The sequence below is a fragment of the Plodia interpunctella genome, chromosome Z (genome assembly GCF_027563975.2).
Source record: "Plodia interpunctella isolate USDA-ARS_2022_Savannah chromosome Z, ilPloInte3.2, whole genome shotgun sequence".
Taxonomy (NCBI): Eukaryota; Metazoa; Arthropoda; class Insecta; order Lepidoptera; family Pyralidae; genus Plodia; species Plodia interpunctella.
This window is the reverse complement of record NC_071324.2, coordinates 4,173,304-4,190,780: the sequence shown is the minus strand read 5'-3', so window position 1 is coordinate 4,190,780 and position 17,477 is coordinate 4,173,304. Positions and strand designations below refer to the sequence as shown.

The 17,477-nt window shown below is 33.8% G+C and overlaps 2 protein-coding genes across 3 annotated transcripts in view; both read left to right on the top strand.

Annotated features, from left to right (window-relative positions):
• The first annotated feature begins 2,881 nt into the window (after nucleotides 1-2,881).
• LOC128683140 (prostatic acid phosphatase-like) lies at nucleotides 2,882-9,770 on the top strand. 2 transcript variants are annotated; one of them, XM_053768418.2, is made up of 8 exons: nucleotides 2,882-3,350; nucleotides 3,693-3,786; nucleotides 4,648-4,846; nucleotides 5,530-5,685; nucleotides 5,886-6,136; nucleotides 6,621-6,790; nucleotides 6,972-7,067; nucleotides 8,213-8,317. In XM_053768418.2, exons 1-7 carry the CDS (start codon nucleotides 3,120-3,122, stop codon nucleotides 7,047-7,049), a joined length of 1,179 nt encoding a protein of 392 aa, XP_053624393.1. In that variant the 5' UTR covers nucleotides 2,882-3,119; the 3' UTR covers nucleotides 7,050-7,067; nucleotides 8,213-8,317. The 2 variants fall into 2 exon arrangements, with proteins under 2 accessions (XP_053624393.1, XP_053624392.1); XM_053768417.2 differs by lacking the exon at nucleotides 6,972-7,067 and adding an exon at nucleotides 8,891-9,770 and having other exon boundaries at nucleotides 2,885-3,350; nucleotides 8,213-8,316.
• A 971-nt stretch (nucleotides 9,771-10,741) lies between these two features.
• Nucleotides 10,742-17,477, top strand: part of LOC128682795 (uncharacterized) — a 74,900-nt gene continuing 68,164 nt past the window's right edge. The window contains exon 1 of the mRNA XM_053767650.2: nucleotides 10,742-10,948. The gene's annotated coding sequence lies outside the window, so the exon portion shown is untranslated. The remainder of the gene's footprint in view (nucleotides 10,949-17,477) is intronic.

The window sequence follows — 17,477 nt, the reverse complement described above, 5'->3', positions numbered from 1 at the left end:
CATGTGTTTATATTTTTTAATGTTTTATTTAATGTACCATATACCTACCTGCTAAGTTGTGTCGAAATAATAGAAGCAACAAAGTTATATGATTGGTATATAGATACTTACTAGCTTTTTGTAAATCATGGAATCATGACGTCACTAAATGATTTACCATAGCTATAGATGTATGTTTATATATGTCGTAAGTTTATACAAACTTTTAATCAACTTGGTGTGGATGACAATACATTATAGTACAATGCATTGTAGTAACGGCTCCCAATAAGGGAACTCCTCAACGGTTTACTGCACGGACAAGATTTTGTGTCACGCTTTCAAAAAAATCTCTAATAAAAGCTTGTGCCAAAAATATATTTTTTGTAAAAATCTATTTTTTGTCTAGAGCCCTATTTACCGTCTCACTGCTGGACAGACTGAGCTTCTTCGTCATTTAACTCTTTCAACAGCCTCCTCCAACGTACTATTTTCCAAATAGTCAAATCAAATTATTTTTTTCTTGTGACTTCACAATGTTGGAAATCGAAAAACATTCCTAATATAAATATATTTTAGTATTATCTACTTATTAGGTAACTAGTTGTATTTGCATTTGTGCTTAGTAAAACTAATAAAATGAAATGGACTAAGTACTTAATTGGGTTTTGAAAATTGCATCCGTATGAGGGTGAAATTCTATTTCAATTCACCGTTTGGTCATTTGAGAAAATATTTATTATAAGCTTCTAGAAATGCCAAATATTCTGAGCATATCCTAGATACCTTAGATATCGCTAAGTTTGATTCAAATCTAGAGAGGTGGCGGCGACCTTGATCAGGTATACTATACCTGCCATGATTGAGCAGACATGTGTATACAATATCTTGTGCTTATAATTACCTAAGTATCTATACAAACTCGTCATTTTACAAGCTTTTGTACGTATCATGTATGAGGAGGGTAAATATATATCCGTTCAGGTAGAATCTCCCAATTTTTAAGGTTTGGATGACAACTACATTAACTACTATGATATGCCCCATTTGATAGTGCACCTAGGATTGGCTCCCTACCAGGGAATTACTCAACGGTACGTGGCTTTAGTTTAGATGGCAATGCATTATTATGATAAGCAAGACGTGGACCAGGATTGGCTTCCCAATAGGAAAGTATTCAACGGTTTCAACACCACGGACATTACTTTTTGTTACGCGTTGATTGCTCAGTGCAGGCGCAGAGTAAGAGGCGGGTGGTTAGCTCTTGTGCTTGCTGCTCGCCCAGGTCGGGGCCGAAAGGCCAGCCAGGGGGGCGTCGCGGTGAAATGCCTAGCGACCCCGTGACGTCCCCCATAACGACAGCGTGGAAACGCCCCGGGGGTTTAGTAGGTAGGCTGGGCCGACTAGCGGCCCAGGAGTCCCACACTCAGTGCGTAACAAACATTCCCCTGGGTAAACAAAAAAAAAAAGGTTGATAATTCAGTACTCTGAGGTTGAATTTGAATGGGACAAGATCTCTCTGTTTTTTAAAAACTTATTGCCCGTTATTACCTATATTCCAAGTATTTACTATGAAAATTATTCTTACTTATAAAAATATATCTCAACTTTACATTCAATTTAAGAAATATTTTGACATTAAACCAGATTATGAATACAAACCAAGTCAGAATGCTAGGAATTCAGCTAATTAAATGTAGAATTTTATGACGAAATAATCACCTCAGCGATTACGCTTGTGCTTACATTTTAGCAATTAATTATAAATTATGTCAAATACTTACAATAACGCCACCCCGCGCACGGTTTCGTCTGCCTATAACACATTTATGCCGCAAAGATCAGATACCTTGGCAGGTACCTGATCTTTGCCATGACTCCAATGTATGCATCATACGACATACAGAAACCACCAAACTCCACCTACTTGGTTTCTTAAGATATACCTACTTATCTGACGTCTCCTTTCTCGTCCCCCTAACCTCGACCAGCTGCAAAAGCGTCTGTCAATCTCCAGCCTAACTTCTAAGAAACCATGTGTGAAATTGTGTCTGCCTGCCTGTCAGTCTCTTACGCTTTTGTATGTAATTTGATATGTTACTCCTAAACCTCGAAGTGCCGCTAGACCTAAGTCTAGGTCTATCCAGATTAATGTGTGGATGAAAGATGATCAGAATTGATTAAAGACAGAGCTACTACAATGTTAGGAAGGAAAGAGGGATTAAAATTGACCGAATGTCATTAAGTATACGAGTAGAATCAAGAATGTTATAAAGGGCGGTGTGCTATGCTGAAGGAAATAAATGTAGGTACCATACAAATACTTAATACCGCCCCTGTATTAAATACCTACTACCATCCAACTACCTCATCTCACAGCGAATTTCAATGTTTCCTACATTCATCAGTTCAGTCGTACCGTAGGCATAGTGCTTATTTACGTGACCGCAGAGGATGGATTGTGAGACAAAAGGAAGAATTTGCTAGTTTTTTTTTCAGCAAGAGAAACAAGGCAACTAAGATTTTACAGGACAACATTTAAGTGCTATCCACACATTTCCGGGTTGAACAACAGTTGAATTTAACTTCCAACTTTTAAAAATTCGGTTTCGCAGCTTGATTGTTCTTTAGATTCATGTCATAACTGCTAACGACATCTGTGTTTTGACCGTGTAGAGTTTATTATTCCGTGGTTTTGGCCATAGAATTCGTTTGCCCTATAGTTTGCGTAACCACCTTACCCTTGTGACTTTAAAAATTTGTTATATTTCTATTCTCAAACCCTTGGTACTTATTTAACTATATAATAAAGAGCTGTACAAAACTGTAAGGATATCGGAGCCCTACCTGGCAACAATTTGGCTTCGCTGTCAATGCCATAACCGTCATGCTGTCTAATCGGTATTCCATTCCGAACGAAATTTCAAATTAAATCAAACAAACCCACCAACATACTCGGCACGGCACTCATCTCTCTCTTTCAAGAAATCGACCTGAAATTGTAAAGTTCTTTGTGTGTCTACAGTATGGAGAGAAAACTTTATTGTGAGGGAAATAATGGCATTGAACTGTAATAATTCCTAAACGTTGTTTATTCAGTGTATCTTGCCGGCTGATTATTAGATAACCAAAATTAGAAAATGATACTATTATTAGTTTTCACGGCATTATTTTTTTCTACGTGTAATGGAGATAGTAACGTGCAATATGCCGCTGTTATTTATCGACACGGAGACCGGACCCCGGTGTCTTTTTATCCTACAGATCCCTATCAAAACGAGTCTTTGTGGCCCGTAAAACTCGGCGAACTGACGAATATTGGCAAAAGACAACACTTTGCTTTGGGTCAATGGCTTCGCAAACGTTATTCGGTAAGATAATGTTTCAATATTCAGATTTTTTAAGGCGCTTTGCGTGGCGTGTTGCGAGTCATCTTAGAAATTCATATAGATGCTGTGATTTAGAGCCCATTCTCATTTTATTAATATACTGATGTAAAATATATATCTCAACAATTTTTCTAACTGCATGATCAGTATAATACTTTACCTGGTGAGTGAGATTTCTAGATTTTATTTCCTTTTAGAAACCAACCTAATTGCAAAATATCAAGTCAATGCTTAAATTACTTAGTTGTAATAGGGCTGTGCCAGTGCAAAACATGGAAAAGTAAAAAAATGTGTGATGAAATCATAAGCCTGAATTTTTTGCAGCATTTGTTGTCAAGTGAATTTGAACCTTCAGAAATATATGTCAGATCCACTGATGTTGACCGAACCCTCATGTCAGCACAATCCAATTTGGCAGGTAATAAAAATAAACTATAAGCATCTATAATAATAATTAATTTTTTAATATGGAATTTGCCTTTTGATATTGTTTATATGTTTATAGTAGATTGTAAATGCTGAGTGGTTTTAATATTTCTACATGTAGCTTTGTTACTGAACATATTTTTTTAACAGGAATTGTTGAGTTTCATCAATATTCAAATAAAGTAGAATGGTATCCCAAAGTGTTGCCCTATTTTTGGAGGCATTTTAAGATTATTTCCAAACAAATTGTATTTATTTTCACAAGCAAATTTTCTGATATCGATACAACTGTGTTATAGTATAAAAATGTACTGCAAGTATATTTGTTGTACTTTTGTCCTTGGATATCTAAATTGAGTATTTACTTGACTTGTTGTTGATATAGTTGATATGAGAAAATATCATGCATCCTAATATGTTTGTTTTAAATCAAACTGTCTGTATCTTGATCATGCTGACTCATTTGTTAGTTCGTATTACATATTCTGAGTAAAATTAATTAAGATTCTGAAATCATAACATATCCATAAAAAGCGCATAGTAGGAACAGTTAATTTGAAGCTCTTATTGCCTTCACTTATCATAAGCAATGCTGTTGTTATTTTAGACAAATATATGTATCAGGACCGAAAAGTTTGCCTTATGATAACTCTACTCTCTTTCATCCTCATGTCGCCCGATTTCATTCGCAGCTGTGAAGCCTCGGGTTTAGCAGAAAATAAGCCTTATGAAAATGTGGTTGAAAAATGGAGGTTATGGAATGGTCCAATTCTAGGGCTGAAACCACTGGCCTACCTATATAGTATAGCTTTAATGAATTGTGTCCATTGATTATAACATTTTATTTTTCTAGGTATGTACCCACCATCAGGGAATTCTGTATGGAACCAGAATTTAATGTGGCAACCATTGCCTGTGCACACAGAGCCAGAGAAGGAGGACAAACTATTGGCAATGAAGAAGCATTGTCCCAAGTACAACATAGCTCTGGACCAGTATGTGCATTCCAGAGAATATAAAACTAGGCTCAACAAATATCAAAACCTTATGAAGTAAGTCTGTTTGGTTCAAAATTTCTACAGCTTTCTATAAAACTAACATAAAAATACCATTATCTGATTCATGCTAAATCCAATTAAGGATATTTATAAGTAAATCTTTAATCAAAAAACAATCCTGAAAGGTTTACATTTATTCAAACTTTATTTACCAAGATGGGTTGGATGGTTATCATTATAGGTATTCTATATCAGTTCGCCTTTGGTAAAACCTTTGGTTATTATGAATGTATGAAGAAAGAAATAGTACTGATATTTATAGGTATGTATATAAATAGGTTAAAATAACACACATAGGTGGATTAAGAATAAACATTCTTAATTCACCTATGTGTCTGTTTAAGTAAGTTTAAATATACTCAATTGTATTTGTTTCTTCATACGTTCATTGCTATAATCATACATAATAATAATAAATAGATAAATACTGTCATAAATAGCGATGAACTAATGAAAAAACAAATAGAACTGAGTATATTTAAACCTACTTAAACAGACACATAGGTGAATTAAGAATGTTTTTTCTTAATCCAGCTGTGTCTGTTAAACCTATTTATACATATATACCTAAATATACTCAGTGCTATTTGTCTCTTCATACGTTCATCGCTAGATAAATTCATAAATAGATAAATTCTGTAATGTTACATTGTTCATAAGTGTATCTTTCATTTCAGTTATTTAACTGCTTACACTGGATCGAAAGTGACTGATTATAATGACATAAATAATATTTACGACCTACTGTATATTGAGAGTTTGTACAATTTCACATTGCCGAACTGGACGCGAGAGGTATATCCTGATAAGCTAGTGGAACCATCTGGTTACAGGTAAAGACACATACATAAATTTAGTTACAATACCTCTAATTAAATGTTGAAACTGATGTGTTGAAACTAGTCCAATCATGGTTATTATTGGACTAGTTTCAAAACCTTATATTTTTATCTTTGTTCTGCGCCATTTCTTGCCATTCCACTTTTTGGTGCACATGGCATAACAAGCAACAATTACAAGTTCTTGTTTGTAGCTTCACCACTGACACCGGTACTCCGACCCTCGCCCGTCTGAAGGTTGGCCCTCTCCTCCAGCACATTACCACACAAATGGCCAATAAGGTGGCTTTCGGCAAGGGCAAGAGAAACAAGACAGATATCAATGTGGCTATATTCAGTGGCCACGACATCACTGTGGCCAATGTACTGCATTCCTTGGGTCTCTACAATGGAATCTCACCGGTTTATACATCCACAGTCTTTTTAGAGCTATTGTATGCCAATGGTAATTCATTTTTTGGTTATAGATTACATATTGATTGTGTAACGGCTAAAGCCCGAAATGCGGCTAGATCTAGGTGCATCCAGTCCCTGATGGTTATTATATTCTTAGATGTAGCCTGCTTATAATCGGATAGAGGTTTTATAATTTATAATACTGGCAGCAGGCCAAACCTAGATGTAGACGTACTTGGGGATTTAGCCGTAACATATGACATAATTCATAATAATGACATAATATGACAGGATTCAATCCGGGAAATGTGTACCTAAAATTTGATTTTAAAGTCTGAATAAAGAACATTTTATATTTATTATTTTTTAAAGTACTAAAATGCGAAATACTCATAAAGAAAAGCCTTAAGACTGGTTAATGAGAGGACATAATATTAATACCAAATTCTGGATTGGTTCAAAATGCTATAAAATTTAGGTTAAGAAAATTTACATATGTATTTGTCCTGACCGCAACCATCTTTATGTTACAGATACAGCTGCTACACCCCTAATAAGGATCTCATACAGGAATTCTACAGATATTGTGGAGCCCAACATATTGACCATACCAAAGTGTGGTCAGTTATGCCCTCTGGAACGCTTCATAGCGTTGTATGAGAACCTCATCACAGTTGACTGGAACTATGAATGCCAAAAACAGGTATACCCATTTGTTTAGTTAGAAAAAAAAGTAAATAATCTTGACATATCTACCTACCTACTACCTAAAGAAACGCCACTAGCCTATATCTTCTACCAATTTTCTTCGAGGTTCTCGATTTTGTTAAATCATAATCGTTACTCGATTGTTGTTGCACGATATCTTCTCCAACTAATTTCAGGGTCAGGATTTCGGCACTGAGCCGCACAAAACATACTCCGCCCAAAATATGTTACTGTTAAGACCCGAAGACTGCTAAATCCTGAGATATAGTAAAGTGAGTCGAGAAATATAGGGATTTAAAAATCGACAACAATTTTTCCAATAGTCAGCGGCTGGATTTTACCAGTGATTTTGTAAATATTAATTTTGAAATAGTAAAATTGACACATAGTAACCACTTAGGACTGGTTCGTTTTGCGACATTTACCTTTAGATAAATGTATCATGTAACTGGTAGTAATAAAATACGATCTTAGATTATTTCGGATTTTTACAATCTTTTGTTGGTAAACCTTAGGTCGTAGTAGAAGTTCGAGTTCAATATTGTAGTACGGGTTTCTCGGCTCTTTTTATTTCTAGCTTTTGTCCGTCCTGTCTGTTATCCAGTCGTTCAATTGTTTCACATTATTATGATTCAGATGGTGCCCTCAGGATCGGCTCTCAACAAAGGAACTCCTTAATGGTTAACTGCATAAGTTTCAATAAATTTTATTTGTTTTGTAATAGTTGTATAATTCTTATGTACAGAAATATTTTTGTGTATTGTATTTATATTTGTATAAAAAGTACTCCTCTGTTTTTTTCAGTTTAAACTAACATTGGGTACTTTTCAGAAAGTTACACAATATTTTGGTTTCATTTTTGTATTCTGCATTTATTAAGTTGTTTCGTATCAATTGATATAGTTTTTTTTCTCTCATTAACATTATACAGTAGTTCAGCATTAATGTAATAATTCCTATCGTAGTTACATAATCGTTTTATTTCATTATTATCGACCGATTCAGCTGTGCAAATGAACAATGCAAGCACTACTGTTTGTCAAAAAATTGATTTGACGACCTATTTGCCTACTTGATAGTATAAAAAAAGACCTTTGTACCAAAGTCTCCCTAACTCTTTTTGGCCATATTTTTCTTTGAAATGTATCCACTAGAGTGTATAAAGAGTAAGAATATATTATATTGCGGGACGACTACACACAAGGGCCTTATAAATCCATATCCATACTAATATTATGAAGAGGAAAGATTTGTATTTTTCTATATAAAAAATTACTGGGCAAATTTTGATGGAATTTGGCACAGATATAGGCGAAACCTTCAGAGGTGACAAAAGCTACTTTTTATGGTTTTACCCGAGCAAAGCCGTGGCGAAACGCTAGTGTCAATATAATTTTATTTACTATTCTATTTCCAGTACCCCGCTCTGCTTACAACGTCCGTGTTCTTCTGTTTCGGAGTGTTTGTCATGATCTACGTCGTGTACCAGCTGCATTTCTACAGGTTTTACCGCCAATACAGGTTTGGATCGATGTTTAACTTATTTTCCTTCAAAATTATGATAACTAAGGTTATAGAATTTCATGATTTCATATTTTATCTTTCGTTTCGCTCATACAAGAGAAATGCGTATTAGATTTTTAAACACGAGATGAAACAGGACAGAGCGCTTTATCTTTTGTCCCTCATCGTGTGGCCGGTTTCACAACGCCCAATCTGTCGCTTTGTTTGAAATGGGCCTAGAAGTATTGAAATGTTCTATTACATCTAGCTACACTACGTCGTTAATTTTCCTTATGTAAGTGCCGGATAAAGGTGTAGCTTAGCGATGTACCGCCGAGAAATTATCTTTTCTAAGAAATTTCCTCCTTTAAGAATTCCTGCAGATTTCCAAGTTTAACTCTCATCGGAATTTTCGCACGAACGATCTGTATAAAATTCTCGGGTATTTCCGAGAATGTTTCCGTGCTTTCACGAAAATTTCGAGCACGGTGATATGCATACAAGCTCCCATAGCGATCCCCACCGTGTAAACCATGGCTTTTAGCACGTGTAAAAGCTTCCTAATAACACTTAAAATATGTTTACTTTTCAGGCCAGATGTAGATATACGATACACAAGTGTGGACACAGCGACCACATCAAAATTATCGCCTTCATAATTATATAAATACCGGAGACTTCGTGTTCTTACTTCAACGAAAATAGAATTACTCTTATTATCATTTGTAGTAATTAATATCTACCGTCACTCTTGGCTGCGTTGTATATTGTAGTTAAACAACGTAAAATACGTAAAAGCACAAGTATTAATACTTTAAAAATAAACATTTATAAAAATGTATTGTGCATTTTGGAGGTACATTTAGTGTAATGAATAGGTCTGTTTATCTAGTTCATAGCTTTATCTACTACTCGCGTAATATTGATGAGTAGGCACTTGAACTTGATCTATTGATAGGTGTTCAATTGTTATGGATATTTTATTTGTATATTATTAAATGAATAACCAACGAGGTTGACCTCGTTGCAGCATTTTTCTGAATGTTTATAAAAAATACATTTAAGATTTTCAATAACTTTTAAGATAAGGTAATTACAGGAAATATTTAGATCGATTAAATTGGGACCAACATGGTGGCATCCGCTATCAAAGAAATTAAATCGTCCAAATCGGTCCCAAGGAGGTACGTGTCACGTATTTTATATATTATGTGATGTATATACGAATAAAGTCGAATTTATCCATTCATACCTCATCTTTTTAGTCCCTTGTATGTGTACTGATTTTAATAACGTTTTTCTCAACTTAGTCTACACTATTCTATGAAAATAGGAATTAAAATAATTGTTGTATTTAGATCACTTTGAGACTTTCGAGGCTAGAAATGTTTATAGGTACATTTTTAAATAATTATCTCCATTTTTTGGTAAATTGATTTACACAAATAAATGACTACTTTAACATTGTTTAATTTTGTTTTACTTAAAATGTCCTTACCTACGGATAGAATACAAAAAACGAACGAACGTTCATTGTTGGTTAATACTTTGTTTTCCCTCTGTTATTTGTGTTTCTGGCCCAAGAATATCTTATATGTTCGTGAGAATTTCGGGATAAAAAGTACCCATGTGTTATTCCAGGTTATTTTCTACCCGTGCACCAAATTTCATAACAATCGGTCTAGTAGATATGCGTGAAGAGGTAACAAACTTATTTTCGCATTTATAAGTTGGGATTTAGTGGTATGAGATATTGAGTCACAAATATGTTATAGCTGCTTTTGCTGATGAATATTTTAAGATACCAAAATTCTCATAGGCATATTATACGAGTGGCAGGTCAACAGAAATACAACGCCATCTGTCGGAACTATCGTTCTAAAATTAGGCAATCAGAATGTCATCTACAGATGGCGCTACCTACGCTACGATTTGTTTTGATTGGCCATGGCATGGACCATAGATATATTATTATTTATTTATGGCAACTCTACGTAAGCTAGGGATGCTGAAGATTAATTATTCTAAGTAATATCGATTTAGTTTAATTGACCCAAAATTTGTGTAAAATTTAATTATTATTTACTTCAAAGTAACGTACTGCGGGTACTGGCATTTCTGTAAATATATGATATACATATTTTTTGTAAGTACTTATTTAGTTATATTCTAATTTTGATTGTGTTTCTTTAGGTCCATGTGGTGTTACATAAGTACCTACATAAATTTGTTTTTATAATAATATGACAGTTATTGTATATTAATTTCCCATGGGACTCTAATGGACGTAAAGTTTATTCAGAAGTGATTATAAAAAAGGTTAAACTACTATTACGGTAAATTTAAATTAATATATATGTCAATATTTTATGTATTTGTTCGATTGAAATAATTATTGATAGATATTATTATCGATACATAACACACACTACAACACTAATTGTCAACAATTGTCAATTGAATTGCATTGAAGTGTAATATTATTTGGACAATTTTATATCAGAATTGTTAAAAAATTGTGTTACATAAATTTTTGTGATGATTTGTGAGTTATTACGTGAAATAATTGTTTTGAAAATGAGTGTTAAAGTGGATTCTGATTAAAACTGTGTCAAGATCATCGAATATTATTGATGTGTTTACGGTTACGGTTTGTTCAATAATTTATTTGGTCACGTCTCCTTCGCACAATCTTATAATAGTAATACCTAAATGCGTCCCGCTGTATCTAGTAATGTGGTGAAAATAGTCTTTTTCACGTTCCATTAAATCACGAATTGCAAATACAACTGTTGAGAGTGTAGAAGGTACCAAGTCTAAAATAATATGGTGTCATATAAACCTAATTTTAATGAACCATATTTGTAGATACACCTACCTGTTCACATAGATTTCGTGGATTTAATATTTGGCACAAGTCATATCAACCCACTAGCATTGATTCAACAGCTGTTTTTCTTTGTTATATTTTTCATGACTACCCACATTTACCTGTTGTCTTAAATGTACATAATTACAACATAAATAATTGTTGTTGTTAAGCTTTTTCGATTTTGAATTGTATCATAAATTAAAGTTACTTTTTTGCAGTCATCAGTATTGCTGCATGACTATTATAATTCTCCTGGACTATATTGTTTTTTCCTTATTGAAGTCCCCGTTACTAATAGTTTATTGGATGTTAACCAGAACTTACAACCCAGTGATCCATATAAGAAAGCTAGTATGTTACTTCTTCATGATTTATTTACACAACATGTCTTTTTGAAATTACCAGATTTAGTTAGATGTGTGGAGTAGGACATAGGGCATTTATTATATATAGGTACATATAATAGATAGGTATATTTTAGAGGTACAATTCCTATGAAAAAATAGTGAATGTCAATAGTTAACTATTATAATAGTGTAAATGCACTAGTTGCCAATCAAATTTTGAAGGGATAAATGTAAATGCTTTAAAACCCCACTATTTGATCTCAAAACTTCTCTTTACTCACAACGTAAAGATTTGTACATTATATATGCTACATAGCAATAGCAGTTTTTGTGTTCTTCTTTTTAGTTATTTATTATTTTACATTACCCATTTGCCAGATAATATTTTGTCAGTAATTCCCGAAGACATTACTAGTAGAGCTACACAGTCATGCCTGTGAAGAAAATAATGTTTGTTGTCTTTTAGAGTTGTAACTATGGAGTGCCAGACAACATTATATTGTACTGGAGACGAAAATATGTAAAGTCATCTGGATCTTAAACTCTTAAGTCATGTGACTGCAACATCTATGACTAACTCTTGAGGCATTGTTGTGTAATACTAATAGCTAATAGCTAGCTAGCAACAGGTAGGGGACCTGTTGCTAGCTTTGTGTCATTAGATTATGGGTGGTTCCACAGGTTTCTTTGTCAGCTCTTAGTTCTTAATTTAATTTTCTACACAGTATGAGCTATTAAATACACTTTGTGTTTTTTAGTTAATATAAATAGTTTGGCTCAAACATTATTATTACATTTAATTTTACCTATATGGATTCTATATATAGAATGTCAAATTATGGTAAAAATGTGAATAGCTTTCCTCTTTGATCTTGTGGCTTTATGAATCTTAGAATGAATGATTTCTCTCACTCATATTTTTGTGTTCCCCATTCAAGCATAGGGTCACTGTGAACAATAAATGTTGAAATTTTACAGATTCAGTTTTATGACTGGCCATTAACCATCTGATATTTTTGAAAATTAGTTCTTTGGGAATACAGAGTATTCTCTGTATTTGGGAATAAGGAAATATCCTTAAAGTAAAAGAAAACGTTAGAAGTAAACCCATCTCAGGAATAAGCAATAAGGAAATATCCTTATTGCTTATTCGTGAGATGGGTTTATCTAATATTTTTCTAATTTCTTCTCAAAATGTACAGAACAAAGCCACCAAATGTTTTTATTAGTTAACTAAGATGAGATTTTTAAAATCGTACGATTTAGTTATATTCATCTATCAGCTCTATCAAAAGATCAATGTTCGAAAAATGATAAAAAATACTACATTGTCTCATTTTCTATGTCATTATTGCATATCAGAGAGCTCTAATTGCAACTTGCAACCCAAATTAACTTGAGTGAGGTCATGGATGTATTCATATGATTAGTTTCATATATGTATCTTATAACTCTAAAGAAAATATACCCGGAGGCCAATTGTAAAGTCACAGCTAAATCTTGAAAATTTTAAGGTCAATTTTTACTGCTCACACAGTCTCTACACGACCGGGAACATAACATGCAGAGCTAGATTAAAATAAAATTAAAATAATATAGAAAATATTCTGATCTATCTGAAAATAATGAATTTTGTAATATTTCTTTGAGCTTGTTGTGCGCGAGTATTGTAACGTAGCTAGCACATCTAATAGATAAAGTCAATTGCGTGCCGCGTTGGTCGCGTGAGCGATATGGGACTGCGTTTAGGAGCGGATCCGCGTCATTTAGACTAACCAGCTAGTTATTAGGGTCTATTCACATTGACGCTGAGCGCATTGTTGTTTACTACACCATATTCAATGCATCCCAAACCATATCTTTATTTATCACAGGAATTGTGCGGTTTTGTCTTATTTATTGTTCAATAATAACATTTCATTAATATAATAGTAGGCCATACTGATATTTTTGTTACTTTAAATAATATTTATTGTAAATGCGCTATGTCTGATAGTATTTTTGTAAATTCTGTTAAATGTAATCTAAGTCCAGGACTCCGTATTATGAATAACCGGTAAAAATATGTAAATCAATACATGCACTAGTTTTTGAGTTTAGGCGAACAGACAGACGCGGCATTTTATAATTTGTAAGGATAAAGATGTATTGTTACAAAATTTCTCTTCAGCTTTTGCCAATGTAAAGAGTGCCTTACTAACAGTGAATAGTGTCTATCTATGAGGTGGCGCGGGAACACGCGCGTGACATCATCGCTTGAACTATCTATCGAACCCTGCTTGTAATGCTATGTCCAGTCCACATCGAGCTAATGAACAAGTGGTTGTATACCTTTAATTGTAGGATTTCACTAAAAAAAAGAAATCATGAACTATGATTGCCACGTAAACTCCGCTAGGTATGACTATTCAATGCGCCTACCCATAAGGTCGCGGTCACACAATGAGGGATATAATATATTAAGGCTTCACTGTCAGTCTTTTCATGTGACCACGTCTGTTTCTATTCTTGTATGAGTGAAATGGAAGAATATAAGTTGTTATTTCTATCTACGGATTTTTAATGAGAATGAAACACATCAAATCAAGTACTTATATTTATTTATTAAGTAATACACAGGTATAAACGGTATATTAAACATGGTGTGTGTCACTGTGACTTTTCTGTAATAAGTATTATTGATAAATAAATGGAATCAATTTTAAAATCCGAATACGATAATATACTATTAAACACAAAACAGAAAGGTAACCACCTAGTTATCCCAAATAATTTGTCGTCAAAGTCACAGTGTTAAGAAATTGGCTACTTCACTGTGCCACCTGCTGATCCACCAGTGTGGATATGCGTTAGGTGAACCTTTATGACTGTGCTTGTTTAGTCTCTAATACATTTACGTATTTAATATATTACGTTATGTACGTCGTTACCTATATCACAGTCGTTCGATTTATCGCCCTTCATGTAGGCACAAATAGCAACATTATGGCTGGATTAATTTAATATTAAATTGTATTTTATTTGCCATCTCAGTATTTCTCGGATTTTGGTATCCTACAAAGTCCTCTGCCGCGTCTGTCTGTCTGTTCGCGATAAACTCAAAAACGATTGCAAGGATTTTCATGCGGTTTTCACTAATAGATAGTGATTCCTGAGGAAGGTTTAGATGTATAATTCATTATGTTTTTAGCCGAGTGAAGCCGGGACGGGCTGCTAATTCGTAATAATTTATCAATTCTTTAGGACATCGAGAGTAGGGTTTAACATTATCATAATTTGGTACTTACAAATGTAATGTTAATTAATATGTATTACTACGTGTTATTATTAAGTACTTTAATAATTTATTCTATCTATCATTATTACTATAAAACCATCACCGCCCTCCGCGTCTGTATGTTTCTAAGCTTTCTTCTTTAAACGTGGTTTAAAAAAAGAAAGCGGATTTTGTCAATTTTCCTCAAAGCTTTATTTACCCTACATACATAAATGACTCTGCGCGAAGCCGGCCCAGATCGCTAGTATAGAATAATTGTAGCATTATTTTATACCTTTACTTTTTTCTTTGAATTGTATTGGCTTGTATTGGTACTTGTATTGGCTACGCTAGTAATTTTGTAGATAGTGAATCTTATCTACGAAAATAGGTACGCACAATCGCTTAAAATTACTCCGCTTATTTGAATAGATCTATAAATCTATCTATTTAATCATGTATGGAAAACTTCGATGTCATATATACTACGATTGGTGTTACCAAGAGGCAGAACCACGTAGGAACAGTGCTTGGATCACACATTGTCCTGTTTCTGACTAATTATGGTAAGCCCTTCTGGCATGAAAGGGGCAAATACTTGAGGGGTCGACTGGTTGTAACCAAATGTAAGTTATTCAATATAAATATTTTCATTTTCAATACAGTCTCTTTCGGTATTCTCAAGGTCTGTTCAACAGTGATCGTTCCTCCACGCACATCCAAATTATTTTCAAAATAACATTCGCGAAAATAATTTGGTGCGAATACTAGTACCTATTTGTGTTCAGAGTTCGATTTTTTTCACTAGATTTATGACTATGGCTAAAGGAACGGTTTATTTGGCTATGTTTTTTTTCTTATGGTACCGGACAATTGGCCACGTTGCCTCCTATGGTAGGTGGTACCGCGGTGGCCATAGCAACAATTACATAACAAACAAGCGCTAAATGACCTTGATTGTTTTAGACCTCGGAGCCACTACACGTGAATATTTGATGGGAATTGATCGGCTCCACACTATCGGCAAACTTTGACAGATTCGGTATACAATGCTGATGTTCATGCATTCGCGTCGGCATATAGGTATCAGAGTTGGATAGTGTGGAGCCAACATAGGATTTGTATGCTTTAGCTACTATTCTGATGAAAGCCACTGAACCTCTTCAGTGGCTTTCATCAGAATTTACTTCACTTGTACAACTAAAATTCTTTATCATCATGGCTGAGGGTCGTGACCACCATTAGCTGTCTCTCTGTCCACATACTTTGATATTTCAATTAGATTTGTTTGAATAGATATAGTGTGAAAAAGTAACAATTTATAGTATTATAGTTAGATAATTATATTATCATTTTAGGATATCAATTGACTAACGATACATGTCTTTCGAATCAAAAACTACTAGCTATTCTTACTCTCCGTAATCTAAAAATAACTATTTCACTATTCTTATTGTCCCTAATTACAGCCAAGTAATTTATTCTGCACACATTCGGCCTTTTCATACCATACGAATAGTAAAGTTGAAAGATAATTAGGCACTTCCTTATCAATTTTAGATTTAGCAATGTGATAACATAGTATCGTTTAAACACACATTAGTCTGTGAATCACTTGGGTAAGCCAGTTTATGTAAGATGTTGTAGTCAGATTTTTAGTCTTTCCTTGTAACATTAATGAAAAAAAAGCCGCATCCCAGGTATTTTGTTGAGATAAAAAGGTGCTATTTCAGATTCTATCCGTATACTAAATTACATCGAATTTATTCCATTAGATTTGAGATTAACAAGCTTCCTAACCGACTCAATCACACACTTTAAATATTTCGCATTTATAATATTAGTACGATTGATACCATGTGACATACGACAAGCTGACTGCCTCACTCCGCGACTTCAATGTCAGGACACTTATTAGATTGATTGACTGAACAACCATAAATACCCCGTGGCATTTTAATGACCGAACAATCAAAACATTGTAAATGAAGACGCTAGCAAACAGCAACTTACAACAAAAATAACTTTGCTCGACACTAATCACGGCTTAAGAATTTAAAGTTTAATTATGTTATAATTGCTTTCTACTTAAGCGTTTAAAATTACTTGAAATGTCGTTTTTGAGCTAAGCGCGAAGCAACACTTTTTTAAATCTTTATTCATATCTATGTATGCGCCATGGGCGTCTCCTTTTCATTGTACAATGAATCCATTCCACTCATAAGGATTTCATTAATTAATTCTATAATTTAATGCTAATTAGGTGTGTATGTATTAATCTAGTTACCACGCTATCGATAAATTGCTGTGATATAATGATGATAACACTAAAAGTCGGTCAGCCAGAAGATCACTGCGTACAAAAGCTATTTATATCCTGTTGTAGCTTCACATCTTGAAGGAGAGAACTTGTTCAATATTTTGAATATATCACGATCAATTTTTGTCGCGCGTTGTCTCTCTGACGAGAATTGAAGATTGTCAAAAATTATTTATTATTTGTAAAAAACAAGTTTATTCTACGAGTCCTAGCGAGGCACGCGATTTTTCGCCATTATATCTTGATAACTATTATGAAGATGAGACATTTTGATTAACAATATTCCTACATTACATTTCTTAGTGGTTAAGAAGTTATTGTTCTATGCGTTGCGGTCCACATTTAACGATATCACCACTATTTTTAGATTTGTTTTGGCAATAA